General features: G+C 43.6%; 1 protein-coding gene and 1 pseudogene across 1 annotated transcript; one reads left to right on the forward strand and one right to left on the reverse strand.

Annotated features, from left to right (window-relative positions):
• Positions 1 to 288: 288 nt before the first annotated feature.
• sgcb (sarcoglycan, beta (dystrophin-associated glycoprotein)) lies at positions 289 to 8,754 on the reverse strand. Its single transcript, XM_029630823.2, has 6 exons — positions 8,512 to 8,754; positions 7,509 to 7,718; positions 3,997 to 4,182; positions 3,339 to 3,530; positions 3,047 to 3,178; positions 289 to 2,938 (listed from the first exon to the last, which is right to left on the reverse strand). The coding sequence occupies exons 1-6, from the start codon at positions 8,524 to 8,526 to the stop codon at positions 2,732 to 2,734; spliced, it is 942 nt and encodes a 313-aa protein (XP_029486683.1). The 5' UTR covers positions 8,527 to 8,754; the 3' UTR covers positions 289 to 2,731.
• Positions 8,755 to 9,523: 769 nt separating this feature from the next.
• On the forward strand, positions 9,524 to 24,215 carry LOC115108752 (mitochondria-eating protein-like; annotated as a pseudogene).
• The last annotated feature ends 1,253 nt before the right edge of the window (positions 24,216 to 25,468 follow it).

Below are 25,468 nucleotides of genomic sequence, written 5' to 3' on the forward strand. Positions count from 1 at the left end.
TATAAAAGTAATCTTGGTTATTGTGCCCTTTTACTGTGTAAAGTGTAGTAGAATATAGCTAGTACACTGTAAATGTAGTAGACGTAGAATATAGCTAGTACACTGTAAATGTAGTAGACGTAGAATATAGCTAGTACACTGTAAATGTAGTAGACGTAGAATATAGCTAGTACATTGTAAATGCATTGACACTTCCAAGTGGGCATTGTGGGATATGGTACAAATAGGGCAGTTTTCAAATGTGAAAATAAAACTGCAAGAGACAAGAAGCAATACAGATTACAGGGCTTTCCAAACACAGAATATCCCTTTATTTAAACAAACATAAGTTAAATCATTGATATTTTCCAGAAGCTCATTCTCAAGGTTCCATTGGAAAACAATGAATTCCTACATCTATTAAAGCATGGAGTCCATATTGCTGCTTGAGATGATCACATTTCTCCAAGCACATTGTTACCGTAGAAATAATTTAATACACAATTTAAGCATGTTAGACAAATGCCAATGAGCTCAAAATAGATAAACATCACCCTTATAGTATTGCCACTTCGTGTTATATTGCACAAAATCACTCAATAGTATGTTTCAAACCCATGTTACCAAAATATAATTGAAACAAACAAAAGTTTCATGAATACCACAGAAAAATAAAAAAAACAGCTGACTGCATTAATCTGTAGTGTATCTTAGTGCAAGTACACTACATTACCAAAAGTATGTGGAAACCTGCTCGTCGAACATCTCATTCCAAAATCATGGGCATTAATATGGAGTTGATCCCCCTTTGCTGCCATAACAGCCTCCACTCTTGAGGGAGGCTTTCCACTAGATGGTGGAACATTGCTACGGGGACTTGCTTCCATTCAGCCACAAGAGCATTAGAGAGGTCAGGCACTGGCGATTAGGTCTGGCTTACAGTCGGCATTCCAATTAATCCCAAAGATGTTCGATGGGGTTGAGGTCAGGATTTTGTGCAGGCCAGTCAAGTTCTTCCACACCGATCTTGACAAACAATTTCTGTATGGACCTCGCTTTGTGCATGGGGGCATTGTCATGCTGAAACAGGAAATGGCCTTGCCCAAACTGTTGCCACTTAGTTGGAAGTAACAATTGTCTAGTATGTCATTGTATGCTGTAGCGTTAAGATTTCCCTTCACTGGAACTAAGGGGCCTAGCCCGAACCATGAAAAACAGCACCAGACCATTATTCCTCCTCCACCAAACTGTACAGTTGGCACTATACAGTCGGGCAGGTAGCGTTCTCCTAGCGTCCGCCAAACCCAGATTCATCAGTCGGACTGCCAGATGGTGAAGTATGATTCAATCACTCCAGAGAACACGTTTCCACTGTTCCAAAGTCCAATGGCGGCAAGTTTACACCACTCCAGCCGACGCTTGGCATTGTGCATGGTGATCTTAGTCTTGTGTGCGGCTGGAAACCCATTTCATGAAGCTCCCAAATAACAGTTATTGTGCTGATGTTGCTTCCAGAGGCAGTTTGGAACTTGATAGTGAGTGTTGCAACCGAGGACGGACGTTTTTTAAGTGCTTCAGCACTCTGCGGTCCCGTTCTGAGCTTGTGTGGCCTACCACTTCGCAGCTGAGCCGTTGTTGCTCCTAGAAGTTTCCATTTCACAATAAAAGCACTTACAGTTGACCGGGGAAGCTCTAGCAAAGCAGGAATTGAACTAACTGACTTGTTGGAAAGGTGGCATCCTATGACGGTGCCATGTTGAAGTCACTGAGCTCTTCAGTAAGGCCATTCTACTGCCAATGTTTGTCTATGGAAATTGCATGGCTGTGTGCTCGATTTTATACACCTGTCAGCAACAGGTGTAGCTGAAATAGCCAAATCCACTAATTTAAAGGGGTGTCCACATACTTTTGTATATATAGTGTATATCCCCTTTTCTGAACATTAGGCAATATATTATAGACACATGGAAATTAATTCAATTTGGCATCATAACTAAAGACACTCTAATCTCTTCCTTTGTGAAGACACAGAGACAGGGTTTGGCACGTATAGGATGAGAAGGCAGATGTAGATAGCAATGTAGAGTGCTGAGAGATTCTGTTAGAATTCTCCTAACAGAGAGTCAACTCATGAAAATCTACACTAGACCTTTAAACAAGCACAGATTATCTCCTGCAATCAGCAATACTGAATGGCTAAAATTAACTTTTCTATTTCGCACATATCCCGCTAACTCCAACTCATAACTCCTTAATTAACCATAATCAATAAATAAATATAGTGTCCCACACTATGTGATCAGTGGCTGATGCCTAATGCAGGGTGACTTGTATTTGAGTCACAAACAGCTGCCAGCGGAAATATAAATGTCAAATGTCATGATTAATAGAAATATCCAGAATACTGGTAATACTGGTAATATCCAGAATACTGGTAATACTGGTAATATCCAGAATACTGGTAATACTGGATGGCTTGGTAAAGTGCTGCTTCTGTTGTTACTTCATATAGTCAGAAAAAAACAATGATAATACTTTAGCACTTATTTAGATATATTTGGCCAGGTGAATATGCAGATAAACAAAAAGACCACCATAAAAAAAGAGTGTGTTCCTGGGTGTGCTACATTTTGAATGCATATAGAGTATGCACTGTACACCATTCTATGGTATTTCAACACTGGTTGGCCAGACCATCTGTTGATTGTTGGAGAGGATGGATGGTGTAACATCAGTTTGTGTTCCAGTCTCTTTAGTGGGCCTTTCCACATGGGTTGTCTGAGGTCTGGCAGCCCATGTTCTGATACTTCACCTGGACACGGAACAGAGTGCCGTCTGCACACATACACAGCTTGTACCTCAACAGACCCTCGTCGAAATACACATTGGCCCCCACTGGGGGGTTAGGCATGCGAGTGACGCTCACCATCACAGATCCGTTCAAAATAATACTGTTCTCCTGCAAAGGGAAATACCTTGTTAACCATATTTGTTAATGGAATACACTATACCATAGACTTTCAAATTGTATACATGTATTACAAATTTGGTAAGGTGTGACACTCACAGCTCTGAGCTCGATGTCCCCTCCCATCCTGAACTCCACTGTCTTGCCCATGATGAAGACCCCCTCGTTGCCACGGATGATGGCCTTGCTGTCCCCTTTGATGGACAGGTCAGAGGAAGCGTTGCTGGTGATCTGAAAGAGAGTCTTCACTTTTTCTGGGATTTTTCAAGATGTTCATCAATGACAGGAACAGATTCTAGAATGTATTTGATCTACAGTAACACACTGCAAGGTCAATCCTACGGTTTAATTACATGTTTTATTAGATAGCTTCTGTAACCCTGAAACATACCCTTTCTGTGGAGGCCTTCTTCACATTGAGTACTTTGACTCCTTTGGGCAGGTGGAACTCGTGGTTTTCAAAGTCTGTGCTGAAGAAGGTGTTCTGAGTGCGGGGGTCAGTGAAGGATATGCCCATGTCACTGGTGATGGACGTCTTCTCTTTCTCAACACTGAGCTTAGTGGAGCCCTGCTGGAACACCACCTGGAACACATATACATGTAAGAGCATACATTCTGAGTAGCCCTTTTCTGCAGTCAAATGACCCAGTGGCCCCATGGGTGGAATGTTATTCATATGTTTCATAATTGAATAATTAAACATTGTTTTTTTAAACCTAGCTGAAAATCTGGTGTTTCTATGTCAAATGGTTTTGTGATATTTAAGTATTTTTAAGCCCATAACCATGTGTTTGAGGTGTACATTTTGTTTCAAAGTAGAGTTTCTTAAGACTACCAAGAAACACTCTGATTTAGCCCAACGCAGTAAAAGGTTAATGTATTTATATTTGGGTATTGGGGATCTGTGTATGTATAGACTAGTTACAACAATGCATTTGTGTGTTCTGAATCTATTCCGTGTGTGTTTGCGCCTCTGTGTTGTCTAGGTGAATGGGTTTTGACTAACTGACTGTTTTTTGCCTAAGTGAGTGTGTTTTGCCTGAGCTCACCGGGTTGTTGTTGCCGGTGATAACCAGGTCCTGGTCCTTCCTGCCCCCCACAGTACTCTTGTGCAGTGGGTGGACCACGCCCATGTCTGCCTTCTGTTTGAAACGCAGCAGCCCACTTTCATGAAACTCCATACTGTCACAACCACTAGGCCCGATTCGTATCACCGTCCAGATCACTAGAGTGATCTGATAGTTGGGAAAATGTACAGATATTTGGATATATTGATTTGAATATTGTCATGATCATAACTAGTTATAACATAACCATAACTAACATTATCATGATGCCATGCAAATCAAAACGTATTAGTCACATGCGCCAAATACAACAGGTGACCTTACTTACAAGCCCCTAACCAACAATGCAGTTTAAAAAATACAAATAAGAATAAGATATAAAAGGAACAAGTTATTAAAGAGCAGCAGTAAAATAACAATTGCGAGACTATATACAGGGGGTACCGGTTAGTCGAGGTAATTGAGGTAAAATGTACATTAGGTAGAGGTATTAAAATTACTATAAATAGATAATAACAGAGAGTAGCAGCGGTGTAAAAGAGGGGGTGGGGGGGGGGGCAATGCAAATAGTCTGGGTAGCCATTTGATTAGATGTTCAGGAGTCTTATGGCTTGGGGGTAGAAGCTGTTAAGAAGCCTCTTGGACCTAGACTTGGTGCTTCGGTACCGCTTGCCGTGCGGTAGCAGAGAGAACAGTCTATGACTAGGGTGGCTGGAGTCTGACAATTATTAGGGCCTTCCTCTGACATCGCCTGGTATAGAGGTCCTGGATGGCAGGAAGCTTGACCCCAGAGATGTACTGGGCCACTCGCACTACCCTCTGTAGTGCCTTGCGGTCGGAGGCCGAGCAGTTGCCATATCAGGCAGTGATGCAACCATGCTCTCGATGGTGCAGCTGTAGAACCTTTTAAGGATCTGAGGACCCATGCCAAATCTTTTCAGTCTCCTGAGGGGGAAAAGGTTTTGTCGTGCCCTCTTCACGACTGTCTTGGTGTGCTAGGCCATGTTAGTTTGTTGGTGATGTGGACATCAAGGAACTTGAAGCTCTCAACCTGCTCCACTACAGCCCTGTAGATGAGACTGGGGGTGTGCTCGGTCCTCCTTCTCCTGTAGTCCACAATCATCTCCTCTGTCGTCTTGGATCATGTTGAGGGAGAGGTTGTTGTCCTGGCAACACACGGACAGTTCTCTGACCTCCTCCCTATTGGCCGTCTCGTCGTTGTCGGTGATCAGGCCTACCACTGTTTACCACGGCAAACTTAATGATGGTGTTGGAGACGTGCCTGGCCGTGCAGTCATGAGTGAACAGAGAGTACAGGAGGGGACTGAGCACACACCCCTGAGGGGCCCCTGTGTTGAGGATCAGCATGGTGGATGTGTTGCTACCTACCCTTACCACCTGGGGGCGGCCCGTCTGGAAGTCCAGGATCCAGTTGCAGAGGGAGGTGTTTAGTCCCAGGGTCCTTAGCTTATTGATTAGCTTTGAGGGCACCATGGTGTTGAACGCTGTAGTCAATGAATAGCATTCTCACATAGGTGTTCCTTTTGTCCAGATGGGAAATGGGAGTGTGGAGTGCAATAGAGATTGCATCATCTGTGGATCTGTTAGGGCGGTATGAAAATTGCATTGGGTCTAGGGTTTCTGGGATAATTTTGTTGACATGAGCCATGACCAGCCTTTCAAAGCACTTTGTGGCAACAGACATGAGTGCTATTGGTCAGTAGTCATTTAGGCAGGCTACCTTAGTGTTCTTGGGCACAGGGACTATGGTGCTATGCTTAAAACATGTTGATATTACAGACTTGGACAGGGAGAGGTTGAAAATGTCAGTGAAGACACTTGCCAGTTGGTCAGCGCATGCTCACAGTACACGTCCTGGTAATCCATCTGGCCCTGCGGCCTTGTGAATGTTGACCTATTTCAAGGTCTTACTCACATCGGCTGCGGAGAGCGTGATCACACAGTCGTCCGGGAACAGCTGGTGATCTCATTTATGTTTCAGTGTTATTTGCCTCGAAGCGAGCATAGAAGTAGTTTAGCTCGTCTGGTAGGCTTGTGTCACTGGGCAGCTCTCGGCTGTGCTTCCCTTTGTAGTCTGTAATGGTTTGCCACATCCGACGAGCATCGGAGCCGTTGTAGTACGATTCGATCTTAGTCCTGTATTTACACTTTGCCTGTTTGATGGTTCGTCGGAGGGCATAGCGGGATTTCATATAAGCTTCCGGGTTAGAGTCCTGCTCCTTGAAAGCGGCAGCTCTAGCCTTTAGCTCAGTGCGGATGTTGCCTTAATCCATGGCTTCTGGTTGGGGTATGTATGCATGGTCACTGTGGGGATGATGTCATCGATGCACTTATTTATGAAGCCAATGACTGATGTGGGGTAATCCTCAATGCCATCAGAAGAATCCCGGAACATATTCCAGTCTGTGCTAGAAAAATAGTCTTGTAGCTTAGCATCTGCTTCATCTGCCCACCTTGTTATAGACCGAGTCACTGCTGCTTCCTGCTTACATGTTTTAGCTTGTAAGCAGGAATCAGGAGGGTAGAATTATGGTCAGATTTGCCAAATGGAGGGTGAGGGAGAGATTTGTACGCATCTCTGTGTGTGGAGTAAAGTGGTCTCGGGTTTTTTCCCCTCTGGTTGCACATTTAACATGCTGATAGAAATTTGGTAAAAATGATTTAAGTTTCCCTGCATTAAGGTCCCCGCCACCAGGAGAGCCGCCTCTGGATGAGTGTTTTCCTGTTTGTTTATGGCGGAATACAGCTCATTGAGTGCGGTCTTAGTGCCAACATCGGTCTGTGGTGGTATGTAGACAACTACGAAAAATACAGATCAAAACTCTCTCCGTACATAGTGTGGTCTACAGCTTATCATGAGATACTCTGCCTCATGCGAGCAAAACCTTGAGACTTTCTTAGATATCCTGCACCAGCTGTTGTTTACAGATATACATCGATATTTCTGTTTTTAATGTCCCATTGGTAGTTAAATCTTCCTCATAGGTCCTCGATTTTATTTTCCAATGATTGCATGTTAGCTAGTAGAACGGAAGGCAGTGGGGGTATATTCGATCGCCTACGAAGTCTCAGAAGGCAGCCCGTCCTCTGTCCTCTTTTTCTCAGTCTTCTCTTCACACAAATGACAGGGATTTGGGCCTGTTCCCAGGAAAGCAGTATATCCTTCATGTTGGACTCGTCATACTCGTTAAAATGGAAAAAATGCTTCTGCCAGTTGTGGTGAGTAATCGCTGTTCTGATGTCCAGAAGTTATTTTTCGGTCATGAGAGACAGTAGCAGCAACATTATGTACAGAATAAGTTTTAAAAAATAAGTTACAATCAACCAAACAAAATAACACATTCAGTTAGGAGCACGTAAAACGTCAGCCATCTTCTCCGGTGCCATGCTACTAGCCTGAGTTAAAAGTTAATTCAGATACACAAGGATGATTACATAATGCAGGGGAGGTTTGTGTGTAATTGGGCACTCACAATGAGGTTGATGAGTGCTAGCAGGAAGAGCAGGATGATGATGCAGACAGCCATGTTGCCCTTGCGTCCTCTCAGGCCTGTCTTGTGCAGGCGCTCCTCCTCTATGGGCACATAGCCTGCCTTAAAGTTGCTGTTGTGCTCCTTGTTGGTGGTCCGCCGTTCGATGGCCTTCTCCCTCATAGACCTCTTCACAGGCCCGTTGGAACTCTCCTTCAACAGACACAACAGTAAACATCAGTATAAAGGCTCAGGTGTAAAGTGTGTAGATGCTGTGACATCTACACACCACTTTTTGGGTGGTCCCCGTTAATCAAAGCATGGACTTCACTGTGTGAGACGAAACGTGAAGAGAGTTCTAGCTATCACACTGAAACTACAGTACCACATGTTATTGTATTCCACTCTGCAGTCTAGTTAATCTAGTTGATACATTGTAACAATGTATTTAACTACCACATGTAGTTACAACGTAACAAATATATATCTCACTACAGAGAAACAGAACCATATATTGTAACACTGAAACTACCACATTGTATTTAATTAGCGTTAACGCAGGCGTCGCTGGATAGACAGACTGCTCTAAAGAATGCACGCAATTAAACACCCGAGTCTCTCTGTCTGTGTGCAATGACTAAAAATAAATCACTCGTATTTTCCCGTAACAAATGTGAATATGTCCATATTCAACTCAGATTAAAAGATAACTTCATGCTTTGGGATAATACAACCAGTTTAAATTGACCAATGCCGTGGAAAACTGCGCCAATCATCCGTTATTTCGAGCGATAGCCTATCATAAAAAAAACATTATAAAGGGTATGGGAATAGTAAAACCGTATGTATATTCCGCAACCGCTTTACAACGTCCGACTAAAATAAATCCTTTCAAAATAGTTCGTATTGATGTAGATGCTTAAATCTAAACCCCAGACGTTTGAAAAGCAAACCGTGAATGTGAAATGCAGAAAAACAAGAATGTCTTAGGCTATTGAAAACAGACCTGCTCAGACGCCATGTTGACCCTCCCCTTTCGACTGCGGTTGACAGCTCCGGAGTCGGGAAAGACAGTGGAGGAGACCACTTCATCCAAATGAATAAAATAAGATATATCGGTCCGGTTTAATACTTACTAATAGTTTTTTGTCAGTGTACTAATTATATGAGCAAAAACATAAAATAATGCTAAATTGGAGGCATTTGTATCAAAATGTCACATAGCTGGATCACTGTAGCCGATAGTTGTCCTTGTTTATCACAGATGGTTCATTCCTGGCTAAACCAGCCAATAGAAAAGGCCAGCAAGCAGGATTCTAAAATAGAAAAGTCCACATTAATCATCCATTCATATTTTTTCCATAGATAACTTGCAGGCGGGGCTTCCGAATAGACGAGTGTCCAGACCATTTGTCCACCAATTACACAGAGCATGTTATGCTTGTTGAAGTTTAATAATATTAACGTTAGAAACGTATAATTTATCCAAATGTTAAAATGGCCACTTCATTAGTTTTCTTTTCTTTAGACTATTACCTATGTGGACAAAAATATACGTGTAAGTTACTGGCCTAAAATTCATTAGGGAAATGTGTCTATGGTCCACTGATTTTAACTGTGCTTGACACAACACCCACGCCTTTGTGACAGTATGACATTACAATGGTCTCGTTTACATCACAGACAGCCGACTACACGTGTATCATAAAGGAGCTAACTATAGATGCACCTCTATGTGGGCTATTCTATCCACCTCTTACTCGGGAATAACCAGAAAACAATGCAAGCTTTAACAAACCTTCTCACTCTGTATTCTGAGTTTTAAAAAACGTTGCCACAGCTGAGGTGGCGCTTGGCACTGGTTGTAACGAAGGTGGACAAAACGCCAAGGGCAATCATTTTTTACAGCTGGTATACAAATGGAGCCCGCGCCTGTCACCGGGGCTCTCGCCCAATATTAAATCCCACTGTTGTCCAGGAGCGTTAAACCTTTTAGGATTTTAGGGAGTGGAGCAGACATGGCCGATTCGCTAAGGAAGCTGGTGAACACATCTTCACACATCTGTGTTATCCTGTGTTGCTGTTGTCTTAGGTCTCTTTTTATGTCGTGTTGTCTCTCTTGTCGTGATGTGTGTTTTGTCCAATATTTTTATTCAATTTATTTTTAATCCCAACCCCGTCCCCGCAGGTGGCCTTTTGGTAGGCCGTCGTTGTAAATAAGAATTTGTTCTTAACTGACTTGCCTAGTTAAATAAAAAATCCAAACATGTCTCTAAAATAAGTTGATTAGCCTACTTGATTACGCCACACTTAATTAGATGTAGTCAAATATATTACAATAATTTGACGTTGGCATGTTTGTTACACTGTATCGCAATGAATTGTAACAATGTAATAGTAAAGGGATTCACTTGTTTTGATGACATTGATTTAGGAGTTTGGTTGCTATCGACGCCAGTCGTCATGGCAACCGTGAAACCATTCCTTGTGACTGAATTCAAGTGTCTCGAGCAAGCCCCTCGAGCATTTTGGTAGGAACCTGAAAGGCATGTCCTAATTGGACCAATGCATGATCACATACTTCAGAGAACAACTAAAGCATATGACTCACTGGAAGTCACAGATAAGTCATTTTATATGCACATATCCTGGATTCAATATGATTAATAAAGATAATCACTACAGTCTCCTAAATTGACCCCACAGCTGAGATTACATTAAAAGCTAGAATCCTTAGTTGCTACATCTATTTTTAGACTTATAAATGAATGACCTATGCCCCACTGTTTCATGAACAATATAAAAGCCTCATGAACTTAGTTCAACTGTCAGACACACCCCATCAGAACCCAAAATATAAGCTTGTTTGACTCCAATGTTTGTAAACAATGTAAATGTAAACATGGTTAAAACTATCATTTCGATACAATGGATTCCTTACATCCATATCTCTGTCTATGAATTTGAGAGGGGTTACATTTCTCCAGGCCCATCCCTCAGCTTTTTACCAAAAGAGGCAGGGCGACCGCTTTGTTATTGTTTCAGTTAAGGACTAGCTTTGAATTGTATGTCCAGTTTGTGTTGGGTCATTATTCTCAACCCAGTTTGCCACCTTCCTAGGTCATCTTCTGTGACAAGAATCTGAACAGGTGTTGTGAGTTGGTGAAGCTCACCTCCAAGATACAGGGACAACTATTTACCATCCTCAACCTCACTGCTAGAGAGGGTATGTGTCTAAGCTTCTTGAAACACTCCTCTCTTTTTGACTTACCCAAACAATTGTCTAATAATGCCTATTTTTCTTTTGAGTTAGGTGGTCACTATGCAGGAGTGGATGTGCTCAAATCACGTCTGCTGCCATCGCTTAGAATGTGCTTCCCCATGGCAACCTCCTCTGTCACCAACAACACCAGCCTCAACCTCATTCAGGTGAAATCATCTGTGTTCTGTTATAGTTGTACAGAGATAAAATTATTTGTTAAATACATATATATATGAAGTTATTTGTTATATTATATTCTGTTCTGTCACATTGTGATTAAGACAGTGATATTCAAGGCTAAATGCTCATGCAGGAGTCTGTGAAGAAGGAGTGGAAGATCAGGGTGCTGTCTGCCACCCATGAGAGCGACATGCAGAAGATGGACACTCTGTGCACGCTGTGCTCCACTCACCTGCAGCTGGAGTCTCGCAAACAGGAGTAAGTCTGCACTAAGTCTGCACTATTGATCCATACAATGGACCTACTCATTTATATCCGATCACATAAGTCTACACCAGGTAATGTATGACTAACTTTCTGGTCTAAGTTGCATTCACTTACTGGTATGTTAAATGGGTTTACAGACTGGCGGACACATGGTTAGCAGGTGTTATTGTTTGAGTGTAGCGAAATGCTTGTGCTTCTAGTTCTGACAGTGCAGCAATATCTAACATGTAATCTAACAATTCCACAACAACTACCTAATACACACAAATCTAATTAAAGGAATGGAATAAATACAGTTTAGTACAATTTTCATGTGAGTATTATTTGTCCTCTTTGGCTTATTGATGTGTATGTTCTGAGGTTATTATGGTGTGTATCTGTGTGTCAGATTGCGTGCGGCCCGTGACCAGGTGGAGACCTATAAGAGGAAGCTGAATGTTCTGGATGACTCTGAGAGTCAGGGGCGTTTGCTGAGGGATGAGGTGTCTTTCCTCACAGCAGAGAAGAGCATGCTGCAAGAGAGGTGAGCAGGACACACATATACACAGTAAATCTCATATCCATTTACTGTATCTCCTCCTCCCACAATATGGCCCAAAATGTGCTGAAAATTCTGTATTGTTTTGACTTGCCTCTTTCGTCTTTTGAATGATATTTTGAACACGTTCCTCTCCACTCTCCCTTTGTATCTCTGTCAGGTTGGTGAGGAGTCGTTCCACCAGCCCCCTGCCCAGACATAGCCACCACTCCAGCCCCCTGAGGAGTGAGTCTCCCACCCGGGCCCAGCTCAACAACTCGTCTCGCCACGCACGGCTCGTGTCCCGATTCAGTGACCTGTATGCTGTGGAGCGCCTGGAGGCCCAGAGCCTGCTGAGACGCTACATAGACGACCTGTAGATTGTCCAGAGAATCATCTTCATCGCCACTGTGGTATGAAATCTGGACATCCTGTACATATGGAATAATTCTGCAGACAGTACAACCTGTGAATTTGATATGTCAGACCTGAGGTTTTGGTTTCTCTGTAAATCTCCTATTCCATACAGTATCTCTAATCGTGTGTGTGTGTGTTTGTTTATCAGGAGGCCTTCCAGGCAGCCAAGCTGGCCTACTGCCAGTTCAAGCTGCGTGTGAGGAAGACCCTGTCTCCCTCCCACCTGGGGCCAGAGATCCTGGAGGAGTCGGTGGTGGGACTATATCGTCACAAACCTGGACCTCTACGACGTGCAGGCCAGTGTTAATGTATGGCTTACACTTTTCTCTCTTACTGATATGTCTGACATATTACAAAAACCTGTGAATTCCAGTCACCTTTACATTCCAATTTATAGGGTCTCATGCACTGTAGTTCATTGAGTGTTTGTTACTAGGAGGTGTGTGTCTGAGTGTATTGTAATGTTGTTCCCACTCCCAGGACGTGATCAACACCATGAATGTGAACCCATGGATTTCCTTCTCTCCGTAGGTGGACTTTGTCCTAATCAGCAGTTTCATCAGGGAGACATGCAGAGTGGCGTTCGCCATGCAGACACTGGACTCTCCTCTGGACTTGGCCTTTACCAGCGACCCAGAACTCTGGAACTCTACAGCGACAACAAGTCAGTCTGCACCCATTGACTTCATGAACTCTGGAACTCTACAGCGACAACAAGTCAGTCTGCATCCATTGACTTCATGAACTCTGGAACTCTACAGCGACAACAAGTCAGTCTGCATCCATTGACTTCATGAACTCTGGAACTCTACAGCGACAACAAGTCAGTCTGCATCCATTGACTTCATGAACTCTGGAACTCTACAGCGACAACAAGTCAGTCTGCATCCATTGACTTCATGAAGTAACAATAACAAGATGATATATATCATTCCTATCCCTACCACTTGATGTCACCCTTGTCGTATATTTACACTCCCTTCTCCCTCTCTCTTTTTCCCTCTCTCATCTGCTCTCTCCCTCTCTCTCTGTCAGGTATCGTCATAGCTATGACTCTGAGTTTACTGCTCCTCTGGTGGTGTACCGTGTGTGGCCAGCGCTAGTGGAGGGGGACAGTGTCATAGTGAAGGGAGAGGTCGTCACCAGGAGAGGAGCTCTGGTACTAATACACCTTCATTCCCTAAAAAATCACTGTAGAATCATAGACCTTGCTTTAGCAATTACCACATGATCACAACACATGATTCATGTGGTTTCTCTGCTGTCTTCCAGTGGCGGAGCAGGAGCTACAGTCCTGTTCGCTCTCACCCTGGGAGCCCTACACTCACTCTCGTAAGTTACTCGGACGACTGAGGCTTAACACTTTAAAAGAAATCACAAATATCAAGGTTGTTTAGATATGATTTACTGTCATTCTTTGGGAAGCCCAGTGTTTTTATGATAATAGCAGCTGGGAAAGCTGTACATGTGTGATTTAGTGTTTACTTTTCTCTTGCAACAAAGTCTGATTTTGAACTTTAATGGACTGAATCCTGTCTTCATTGTCAGTTGAGATGACTTGAGATTCCTCTCGTCGTGGACGTTGCTCCAGAGTTGACAGTATACTGGAGGGAAGGTCTATGTTACCATGACAGTATCCATAGACTGGCAGCTGATTGGACAATCCTTTCAGGGTGCTGCAACACTACTATGTATAGGTGTAGGCTGTGTGTCTTATTATTTTAGTGGTTCTTAACTAGACATTAAGACCTGCACAGTAGCACTTTCCAAGACACTTAGTTTAGATGTAATCTCTGACCTTGAACCTTGATAGACCTAGGTTTTAAGGACCCCTCTTTCTTTCTGAATTCCTTTGATTGTAAGTCTTGACCTGCTTATCAACAGTGTGGATATATTGGTGGAATGTTTTTTAAGTCAATGATTTTCTTGTAAGACACATGGTGCTAAAGTTCAATCAGAACTTTTCAACAAAAACCAGAGAGATTTGGTATTGCTGAGAATAATGATTTAGCATGCAGTTTGTAAAGTAATCAGTTGCTGTGTGTGTTTATTGTTGTTGGTGTTGTGATATTAGCTAGAGGTGTGGTTGGAAGGATTTGGAGCGATATATTTGATCAAAAGTGATGCACAAAATATTCAGAAACTTGAAATGGTTTACTTTAGAAAATATTCCTTTTGTCCTAAGTATGTGGCTTACTATATACACGCGATCCCAAAACAACATGCATTTAGGAAAATCACTATTTTGAAACGTGTCTTTGGCAGCTGGAATCATTGTGCAGTATAGTATTTAATTTAGCCCCAAACAGTGTGTGAGTGTTGTGTGTGCTAAATTTAGTGGTAAACAAAAAAGATTTGAGCTTAAATATCTTTGCATTTGTCACTGAGTACAGAATACAAAATTATTTTACTATAAAGTATGTACTACTATAAAGTAGGCTATGGACAGGTCCATTTGGGAATGGGGACAGGTCCAGGTCCATTTGGGGACGGGGACAGGTCCATTTGGGGACTGGGACAGGTCCATTTGGGGACGGGGACAGGTCCATTTGGGGACGGAGACAGGTCCATTTGGGGACGGGGACAGGTCCATTTGGGGACGGGGACAGGTCCATTTGGGGACGGGGATAGATCCATTTGGGGACGGGGACAGGTCCATTTGGGGACGGGGACAGGTCCATTTGGGGACGGGAGGAGGACATCCTGTGTGGCAAATGTTCCCATTAACAATGTGGTTTTGGTTTGTTCAATGTTGTTCCATGTCCTTGCCGGAGTCTGGAGACCAAGCAGAGACAGGCCAACCGGGAACATACCAAACAAGTTACTGAGATGCACTGTTTAGAAAGACTGATTCACTGACCATGAGGACAAATAAAATCAAACTGCCGTTGCCAGGGTATCACATAACCTCCCCCAGCCTTGGCCTTGGCCGTACGTACAGTACAGAGACTACAGCAATGTAATTACAGAATGGCTCAGGACTCAAGCCGACACGAAAATTAGAAAGCACTGTTTGGTATAATGCATGCAGACCGTGCTATGAATTCATAAGCAGCAGACCTTTTATTTTCAGCATGAAAGCCCTACTCTATTTTACTCATGCTGTACTTTGTGTTCTCAAAGAACGCTGGTCAAAGTTGTTCTTACTGCAGGGAACCTTTTGGACCTCAATGTTCTTCTCTCTCTCCCGACTATAGCAAATTACCCTTCCATCACCCTTTACAGTACCAGTGCCCCCCATAGTGCATGAAAGAAAAAACGGTCCTGTTCCCTATGGGTGAGTTAGAGTTGTCAATTGAAGGTATGCTCCACCATTCCAAAGGGTTAGAGTTTTATCTGGGTGTTGATCAGTGGGTTAAAAGCCGAGAGTTCCGGTTGTACTGCACGTAAGACATTAGAGGGCACTGTTGTTCTATTGTAGAGGCTAGACTCTGCAGAGGAAAAGAGTGGCTCCAGAAGGAACAAGGTTTCTCTAGAGCCAAAAATACTGTAGGTTTCTGACTTGTTAAAAGAAAAAAGGAAATTTGTGCCTGTCCTTGGACTCTCAAAGTCACTGCACATCAGGAACTTTGAGCAAGACTAAGTTTGTATGTCTAATTAAAGTAGGGCCTAAACTATGACTCTCCATCAAGAGACACAGAGCCATGGAGAGAGGAATGGGGAGAAGGAAAAGACGAGAGCAATTATTGAGGATAAGAGTCTCCAACCATGCTGAAGAGTGTGTACTTGCAGCGCACATGTGCTTTCATGTGTGTGCGTGTGTATGTATGTGTCTTTCTTTGTGTGTACATATGAATGCACTTACTAAGTGCAATCTCAGTGGTGATGCCAGCCTCGTGATAATCTGGCATTCACAGTCCCTAATTACCACAGTCTAATTAGCCTTCCCTCTCCTCAGGCCTTGCCTTGCCCAGTCCTGCCCTGCTCCCCTCACAAGCCAAACACATGACACAATTGGCTGTTTAAATGCTCTCCAGTGCATATAATTGGACCCCTGCTTCACAGAGCAGACACCAAGCTGAAACAGGCATTAGGCCTACTTCTACCCTCCAGGGCCTGTTTGTTGATTTAACAGCACTGTTGATGATAGCAGCTCGCTGGTCACAGTGCTTGTTTGGCAATGAGCTGCCTGTAAGTTAATGAGATGTTGTCCTTGTTTGTTGATTACATTCTAAGAGTTCTATGTTCATGGGTTGTAATTGTTTGTTGATTAGAGTTGCCTCCCTTTCAGTGGGAGTAGATGTTGTTTGGAGATTAGACGGTGGTGTTGTGGCTGCAGTGATTGTGCTCATAGATCAGAGGACTTGGATTCACTTTATTGTGGTTAGAGTGTAACTGTTGCTGTCTTCACAAAACAATCAAAAAAGTCTCCAGGGTGCAGTATGTTCACTTCACACCCAAATGATTGACATGAGAGCAACTAGAAAAGTAGCATCAGTGTCTAATACAGATGGATGTGTGTAGATTGTGTGACATGGGTTTTGACATGACAGTAAGACATAAACAAACACTCCTGAAATATTATGTCAGGCGTTATGTCAGGAGTTATGTCAGGAGCAATCAGGCAGTTTGAAAAGTCTCCTCATGTGAACTGAGATATCCTCATTTAACCCATGTGTTAGTGAACTGATGAATCCTGGGGACCAGGATAATTCTGTATGTATGGGAAAACCCTGTGTTCTGGAACGTGCAGAAACCCTCTGTCCCTCCCTCCAGGATGTCATGGAAACTACAGCCTTTTTACCTCATCGCATTCCCACACTGAGCATGTCCTTTCTGACCTAGCTGGCCTGGTCCAATCAGCTGTTGCCATGGAGTAGATGGGACTGGGTCTACAGAGGCTGTGCTGCTGGTACACCACACTAGTGAGAGCTGAGAGCTCTCCTCTGAGCTGGGGGAATGTTTACACAGGTGTGCTGTGGTCAGCTGTGGTCATGGAAGGGTTAAGCACAGAGCTCAGCAGCCCTGAGGGGACAGATGTGAGAGAGTCTCTACTGGGGACCATAACAACACTTTCCCCTAGGGAGAGGCAAGTCCATCTCAACATGACCATACTGCACACTATATTTATTGTATAGTATGTATGAAATCACTTGCTATAACGCAGAGGCATGCACATATTCAGTGGGAAGAAAAAGTATGTGAACCCTCTGGAATGACCTGGATTTCTGCATAAATTGGTCATCAAATTTGATCTGATCTTCGTCTAAGTCACAACAATAGACAAACATAGTGTGCTTAAACTAATAACGCACAAATTATTGTATTTTTCTTGTCTATATTGAATACATAATTTAAACATTCACAGTGTAGGTTGGAAAAAGTATTTGAACTCCAAGGCTAATGACTTCTCCAAAAGCTAATTGGAGTCCAAGAGTCTGCTAAGCTGGAGTCCAATCAATGAAACGAGATTGGAGATGTTGGTTAAAGCTGCCTTGCCCTATTAAAAAAAACTAAACAAGAATGGTGTTCATGGGAGGACACCACGGAAGAAGCCACTGCTGTCCAAAAAAACCCATTGCTGCTCGTCTGAAGATTGCAAACGTGCACCTGGATGTTCTACAGCGCTACTGGCAAAATATTCTGTGGACAGATGAAACTTCAGTTGAGTTGTTTAGAAGGAACACACAACACTATGTGTGTAGTAAAAAAGGCACAGCACACCAACATCAAAACCTCATCCCAACTGTAAAGTATGGTGGAGGGAACATCATGGTTTGGGGCTGCTTTGCTGCCTCATGGCCTGGACAGCTTGTTATCATCGATGGAAAAATGAATTCCCAAGTTTATCAAGACATTTTGCAGGAGAATGTTAGGCTATCTGTCCGCCAATTGAAGCTCAACAGAAGTTAGGTGATGCAACAGGACAATGACCCAAAACACAGAAGTAAATCAACAACAGAATGGCTTCAACAGAAGAAAATATGCCTTCTGTAGTGGCCCAGTCAGAGTCCTGACCTCAACCCGATTGAGATGCTGTGGCATGACCTCAAGAGCAGTTCACACCAGACATCCCAAGAATATTGCTGAACTGAAAGAATTTTGTAAAGTTTTCCAAATGTCCTACTGACTGTTGTGCAGGTCTGATCCGCAACCACAGAAAACGTTTGGTTGAGGGTCAACCAGTTATTAAATCCAAGGGTTCACATACTTTTCCCACCCTGCACTGTGAATGTTTACACGGTGTGTCAAATAAAGACGTAACATATAATTGTTTGTGGGTTATTAGTTTAAGAAGACTGTGTTTGTCTATGGTTGTGACCTAGATCAGATCAAATTGTATGACCAATTTATGGGGGTTAAGGGTTCACGTAATTTTTCTTGCCACTGTACATTCCTTCTATCTTTTTATCTCTCTCTCTCTCTGGTCTTTGTGGTTTCCTGTCTCCACCTCACCTCATCTGGTTTCATACCTGGGACTTGTCCAGTAGAATGTATAATAACTCCTATCACGGTGCAGATGGACTTTTCTGAAATTCGTAATGGCTGACTGGAACGGTGGAGCTGACACCTGTGCTGGTAAATCTAGAAGCTTAGAAAAAGTGGGAGATTTTATTCTTTGCTATTTACATTTTCATTTGGTGATATATATATATATATATATATATATATACATATACAGAACTGGAACCTTATAAGTCATTTTGGTTTCTAAGAGAGAGAGATCCATGGAGAAGCTGCCTGGGGAAGGAAGGGGAGGCAGAACAAAACAGAACCCATCTGTTACTCCTGTTTGGTCACATGGGATTTATCTTCCTGGTCACAGGTCACATGTGATCTATTGCTCTAGTTTCAGGTGTGTTTTTCCTGGGCCCAGGCTGAACCTTTGGGGTCAGGTAGTTCCCCCTCTTCCTGCTCTCTTGTGGCTCTACATGTGACAAAACCATTCAGGCCTGCTGCTGTCATCTGCATTAAAAACCATCAAAGTGTCCCAGAGATCTACATTTTTTATAGGCCCTCAAATCACAGACTAATGGACACTTCTGAAACACTTCCTGAATTTAAAGACTTAGGGCGTCATTCAATCCTTGTCGCGTAAGTTCAGCATTACAGGTTGATTGAAATTTAAAGGCAATATTCCTGCGTTAGTGGAGACTTCATTAACGGTAAACACTACATAGTCAGGAATAAACAAGATGGGACTACTGTGTCTTGTTGAACCAGGGTGAAAACATGGATGAGCAGCTGTAGAGAGAAGTGAGACATTCATTCACAGCCCTAGTTGGAGGAACTCTGTTATAGTTGGACCTCCTCCTGGGTAGATCCAGAGATGAGTCCAAATTGGGCCAGTTCAGTCTCAGAGCTCTGTTTCAACATTGATGGAGCGTATGATGCTTCCTCTCATTCGCCCATTCCCTTTTCAGTGGGTTGTATTCAGTTCTGGCCAGCCCTGAGGTCCTCCCTCTCCTACAAATGAAGGTCTGAGTGAGTACCCACCCTGGCCCGGCCTCTGGCCCCCAGCTCCAGGCTCTGCAGCCTGCCAGATGAATAGGGGAACATTAATAGGGTCGTATATCACTGCACATGATGACACGGTTACGGGTGACCGGACCACAGTGCATAAATCAAAGAGAATATGAAAATGGAGGAAAAAAGAGAGGGAGGGAGGAGTGAGGGAGGGAGGTGGAAGGCAGAAGCAAGGAAAGGGCATGAGAAAGAAGTGCAAGAAATTCAACTTAAAACCAAAAAGATCTAGAGGTAGTTTCAGACTAGACTCACAAGACTGAACAAAAGCAAGGCTTTGTGTGTTTCTACTGTCAAGAACAGTTCCCAATTTGTTGATAGGGTTGTGGATATTGGTCCATGTGAAACAGACTGGGGCAGTGATCCATAGCTGTGGTGATGAGTGGCCAGAGAGGCAGGGTGTGGCAGGTTTACTCTGTAATGCCTCACTGGCGGAGTAGTCATAAAATCCCTGGACGCTCAGAGAGACTCTGGGTCTGTGTGGTCCTGGAGGGCCATAAAAACACATCTGGACACAGTGACCACTGCACAGGAGGGACCTGTTTATGACACCAGGGACCAGGGCAGGCAGAGAGGGAGGGTTTTGAGAGGTATGATTGGAGAGTGTATGTTAGAAAGATATAGCACATGCGCAGTATATGTGTGTACCTTTTATTCAAACATACTCCAGTTTGTTGGAGTATAAAGTGTGTGGGAGTAGATGTAGTGTATCTCTCTATTTCCCAGTTGGCCAGTGGTGAAACAACCCAGGGCCTTAGACTCTGCTGAGTCTGTGAGGTCAGTGTGAGGTTGTTAGCTTGATTAACGGCCGGCCAGACTTCCGGACCCTGAAGAGGGCAGTTTGAACAACCGTGACACAACATCACTTCCGTAGCTCCGCTTCAGACGTCAGAGACTCGCTGCACCACTGCCAGCGATTCCATGGCCAAACACTTCCTTCCACTCTTCTCTCTGAAGATCAACCTCCCTCACATCAACTAGGCTTTATTCATCTTTTTGGCCTCTGCATCTCCCTCTGCAGAGATTTGTCAATGTTTCTTTCCTCCCCCTGTTCTGTTGTAGCACATCTGGAATTTCACAAGCAGCGATGACCAATGAAAGTGACTGAGTTGTGTAGCCTCAATACGTTTGATCAAAAGAAAGGCCTGTCTTTTAAAACATGGAGGCATAAGATCAATGTCTGGCCCGCTGGAGCTCAGGTTTCATAAGATGATGTCATCAACTAGGATGGGTGACTGGTTAGTGCCACCAGAGTGCCAATCAAAGCTCTCAGTAATCAAGTCTTTGAAACGATTGGCTGACTTTCAGGGCTCAGAATACAGAGAGCATTGTGGCTCTACTAGCCTGTTCAAACAGTCATATAATAATTTGAATAAAAATGTTCCTCTTAAATGTTCTTAAAAGCACATCGACAAGAGGGGCCCAGGAGTGAGGTGAATTGCAGACTAGCATTTCACACGTCGTTAAAGCCGTGAAGGCTGTCATGATAATTTCTCTCAGAAGGAATGCAGAATCAGCTCGGTTAAAATATTTTTTCATAGCAGCGTCGTGCCAGTTCCAAACGGAAATGGAAAAAGTGTTCTGTTTTTCTGATTAACAAAAAATATAGGTGTATGTTGTAACCTTCAAACGAAATGAACAAGTTACCCCAACCTCGGTCAACAACTCCGCAGCTACTTGCCCAAGCCTCCCCAGCTTCTCCTTCACCCAAATCCAGATAGCAGATGTTCTGAAAGAGCTGCAAAACCTGGACCCATACAAATCAGCTGGGCTAGACAACCTGGACCCTCTCAATCTAAAATTATCCGCCGCCATTGTTGCAACCCCTGTTACCAGTCTGTTCAACCTCTCTTTCGTATCGTCCGAGATCCCTAAAGATTGGAAAGCTGCCGCGGTCATTCCCCTCTTCAAAGGGGGTGACACTCTAGACCCAAACTGTTATAGACCTATATCCATCCTGCTCTGCCTTTCTAAAGTCTTCGAAAGCCAAGTTAATAAACAGATCACTGACCATTTCAAATCCCACCGTACCATCTTCGCTGTGCAATCCGGTTTCCGAGCTGGCCACGGGTGCACCTCAGCCACGCTCAAGGTACTAAACGATATCATAACCACCATCGATAAAAGACAGTGCTGTGCAGCCGTCTTCATCGACCTGGCCAAGGCTTTTGACTCTGTCAATCATCGCATTCTTATCGGCAGACTCAACAGCCTTGGTTCTTAAAATGACTGCCTCGCCTGATTCACCAACTACTTCTCAGATAGAGTTCAGTGTGTCAAATCGGAGGGCCTGTTGTCCGGACCTCTGGCAGTCTCTATGGGGGTACCACTGGGTTCAATTCTTGGGCCGACTCTCTTCTCTGTATATATCAACGATGTCGCTCTTGCTGCGGGTGATTCCCTGATCCACCTCTATGCAGACAACACCATTCTGTATACATCTGGCCCTTCCTTGGAGAATGTGTTAACTAACCTCCAAACGAGCTTCAATGCCATACAACACTCCTTCACTCACTCCTGGCTCACTCCTGGCCTCCAACTGCTCTTAAACGCTAGTAAAACTAAATACATGCTTTTCAACCATTCGCTGCCCGCACCCGCCAACCCGACTAGCATCACTACTCTGGACGGTTCTGACTTAGAATATGTGGACAACTACAAATACCTAGGTGTCTGGCTAGACTGTAAACTCTCCTTCCAGACTCATATTAAACATCTCCAATCCAAAATCAAATCTAGAATCGACTTCCTATTTCGCAAAACAAAGCATCCTTCACTCATGCTGCCAAACATACCCTCGTAAAACTGACTATCCTACCGATCTTCGACTTCGGCGATGTCATTTACAAAATAGCCTCCAACACTCAACTCAGCAACTGGATGCAGTCTATCACAGTGCCATCCGTTTTGTCACCAAAGCCCCATATACCACCCACCACTGCAACCTGTATGCTCTAGTCGGCTGGCCCTCGCTACCTATTCGTCGCCAGACCCACTGGCTCCAGGTCATCTATAAGTCTATGCTAGGTAAAGCTCCACCTGATCTCAGCTCACTGGTCACGATAACAACACCCACCGGTAGCACGCGCTCCAGCAGGTATATCTCGCTGGTCATCCCCAAAGCCAACACCTACTTTGGCCACCTTTCCTTCCAGTTCTCTGCTGCCAATGACTGGAACAAATTGCAAAAATCACTGAAGCTGGAGACTTATATTTCCCTCACTAACTTTAAACATCAGCTAACTGATCGCTGTAGCTGTACATAGCCCATCTGTAAATAGTCACCCAGTCTACCTTCCTCATCCCCATATTGTTTTTATTTACTTTTCTGCTCTTTTGCACACCAGTATTTCTACTTGCACATCATCATCTGCACATCTATCACTCCAGTGTTCATTTGCTAAATTGTAATTACTTCACTACTATGGCCTATCCGGTTCTCTTCACAGGTGGTCTGCGCTGCAGAGTCTACAGCAACAGAGTCAGGAACTAGCCAGGTACAGAACAAGAGCCATCTACGGGAGCAGTGAGCTCTGGCCTATGTGCTTCAGACCAGGGAGGCCTGTCTGCCTGGACTCTGGAATGTAACTTATAAAAAAACATCTGGGTGATTTGTTTAATGACTATAGCAGCCATCCATTACAGAGCAGCTCTGGGTAGAATGCAGTTTGTGCAGGTGTTCCCAGTGTTACTGCACCCTGGAGACTTGTTACATCGAAGTCTGATTTGATACTCTCACGAAAACCGGCAATTAAAAAACGGTGCCAATCCCACGTCCGACTGGCCCTAACTCAACGCATATCAGCTCCACCCCTCAGCTAGAGGTAGTGAGGGAGAGAGAGGGGAACATCTGGGAGTCTGATGTTTGTCGTAGGGAGTATGTGTGGATCTGAGCGATGGAGTAACTGTGGCCTCACTGGGGGCATGTGTAACACACCATGTCACATTCAATAGATAGAAAGTCTTTCAAAGCTGTGGTTTGCCCTCTCTGAGCCCCTGGTCTAATGCTAAAACAAAATACTCTATGGAGCAGCTGCTAAAGATCTTATACTGACTCAGTTGCACACTCTAGCTTTCTCTCAAATACGCAGACACACACACATTTACACACTGATACACACAAAAGTACTACAATGAGCACTTCATGTTGGCCTTATAAAACAAGCAAAATGTATGAATTAATTGGCTATATTAAAAGTTGTGTTTTGAGAGCAGAAATAAATGAAGAGCCGTTCTTTCCACCCACACAACCAAAGTAAAGAGAAGGACTGGCACAAGGCAGAGAGAACATGTGGAGTACATACTACATCTACCAATATGAGTGGCAGCTTTCCTTATTGCTGTTTTAGCCTCAACAATGTTTTTAATAATAGAACAAAAATATTCCACTTTCAAGAGCAATTTAGTTTTTTTCCTATGTGCGTGGTGAAGGATTTGAAAGAGTACATGTGAACAATGTGCTGTGATGTTAATCCGCTTGCTGTGGTTTTCAATGCTAATTTTAGGATTGTGGTCTCTCTGGTCTCAGGCCTTGTTGTTTTACTATGCTCTGTCACCAAGATGCTGAGTTGTGAGAATAACCTCCATTGTGCTGTTTGTGGGTTCATGGAGGGGGGGGGGGGGGGGGGCGAGCTGTAAGGTATTGGGCACAAAATGTACCAACACACAAAATAATACACGTGTGTTATACACAAATGCATGCACGCACCCACGCTACGCACCCACACACACACACATTAGTAAGGGAATCAATGTGAAGGCATTTCCTCCAGGCTGCCATGGGAGACGGGCCAATCTGTCTGATTATTTCTGTTGGATTCTGAAGATCTAGAGCATTCCGGGAGGGTTGAGGGAGCATTCCGGGAGGGTTGAGGGAGCATTCCGGGAGGGTTGAGGGAGCATTCCGGGAGGGTTGAGGGAGCACTGAGGACACGTTTTGGGAGAATGGCCAACTTTAGGGTCCCTAAGAACACATATTGTAGAATCTGTGCCAATATTCACTTTGATCCCTCAGGACTCTGAATTCACAATAAATTAGCAGACATAACCACTGGATGGCAGTCTGGCCACAAACAACTGTATCTGTCCACCATCACACAGCTTCTTTAGTCTTTCCAGTAGACCTTAACTAAAAGTGTCTACATTCAGTGTCAGAAAGGTGACATAAATATACAGTAATCCTAGAACAGTCATTACTATTTCATTGTGAGCATGCTTGACTGCTTTCGTTGTTGTAATAAAATAGTAATGACTGTTCTAGGATTACTGTATGTTTAGTGATGACTGTTCTAGATTTACTGTATGTTTAGTGATGACTGTTCTAGATTTACTGTATGTTTAGTGATGACTGTTCTAGGATTACTGTGTGTTTTGTGATGACTGTTCTAGGATTACTGTGTGTTTTGTGATGACTGTTCTAGGATTACTGTGTGTTTTGTGATGACTGTTCTAGGATTACTGTGTGTTTTGTGATGACTGTTCTAGGATTACTATGTGTTTTGTGATGACTGTTCTAGGATTACTATGTGTTTTGTGATGACTGTTCTAGGATTACTGTGTGTTTTGTGATTACTGTTCTAGGATTACTGTGTGTTTTGTGAGTTCTACTTCTAAGACATTCACATTTTGAATCTCCATGACGAGAAGAGTGAACATTTGAACCACTGCATCTCCCTGAGCCAGACATCTGTCTGCTGCAAGGGAGGGATCTACATTTACAGAATGGTTACCTGAAGACAAATGTGGGAGGGTCATGATTTTTCCATTTCAGTCGAGGAAAGAGTTTCGGTTTTTTTTTCAAATTTAGTCCAAGGGAGGGTCATGTTATTTGTTATTGATGACATTTCTATATTTCTC

Source organism: Oncorhynchus nerka, linkage group LG24, assembly GCF_034236695.1.
Source record: "Oncorhynchus nerka isolate Pitt River linkage group LG24, Oner_Uvic_2.0, whole genome shotgun sequence".
Taxonomy (NCBI): Eukaryota; Metazoa; Chordata; class Actinopteri; order Salmoniformes; family Salmonidae; genus Oncorhynchus; species Oncorhynchus nerka.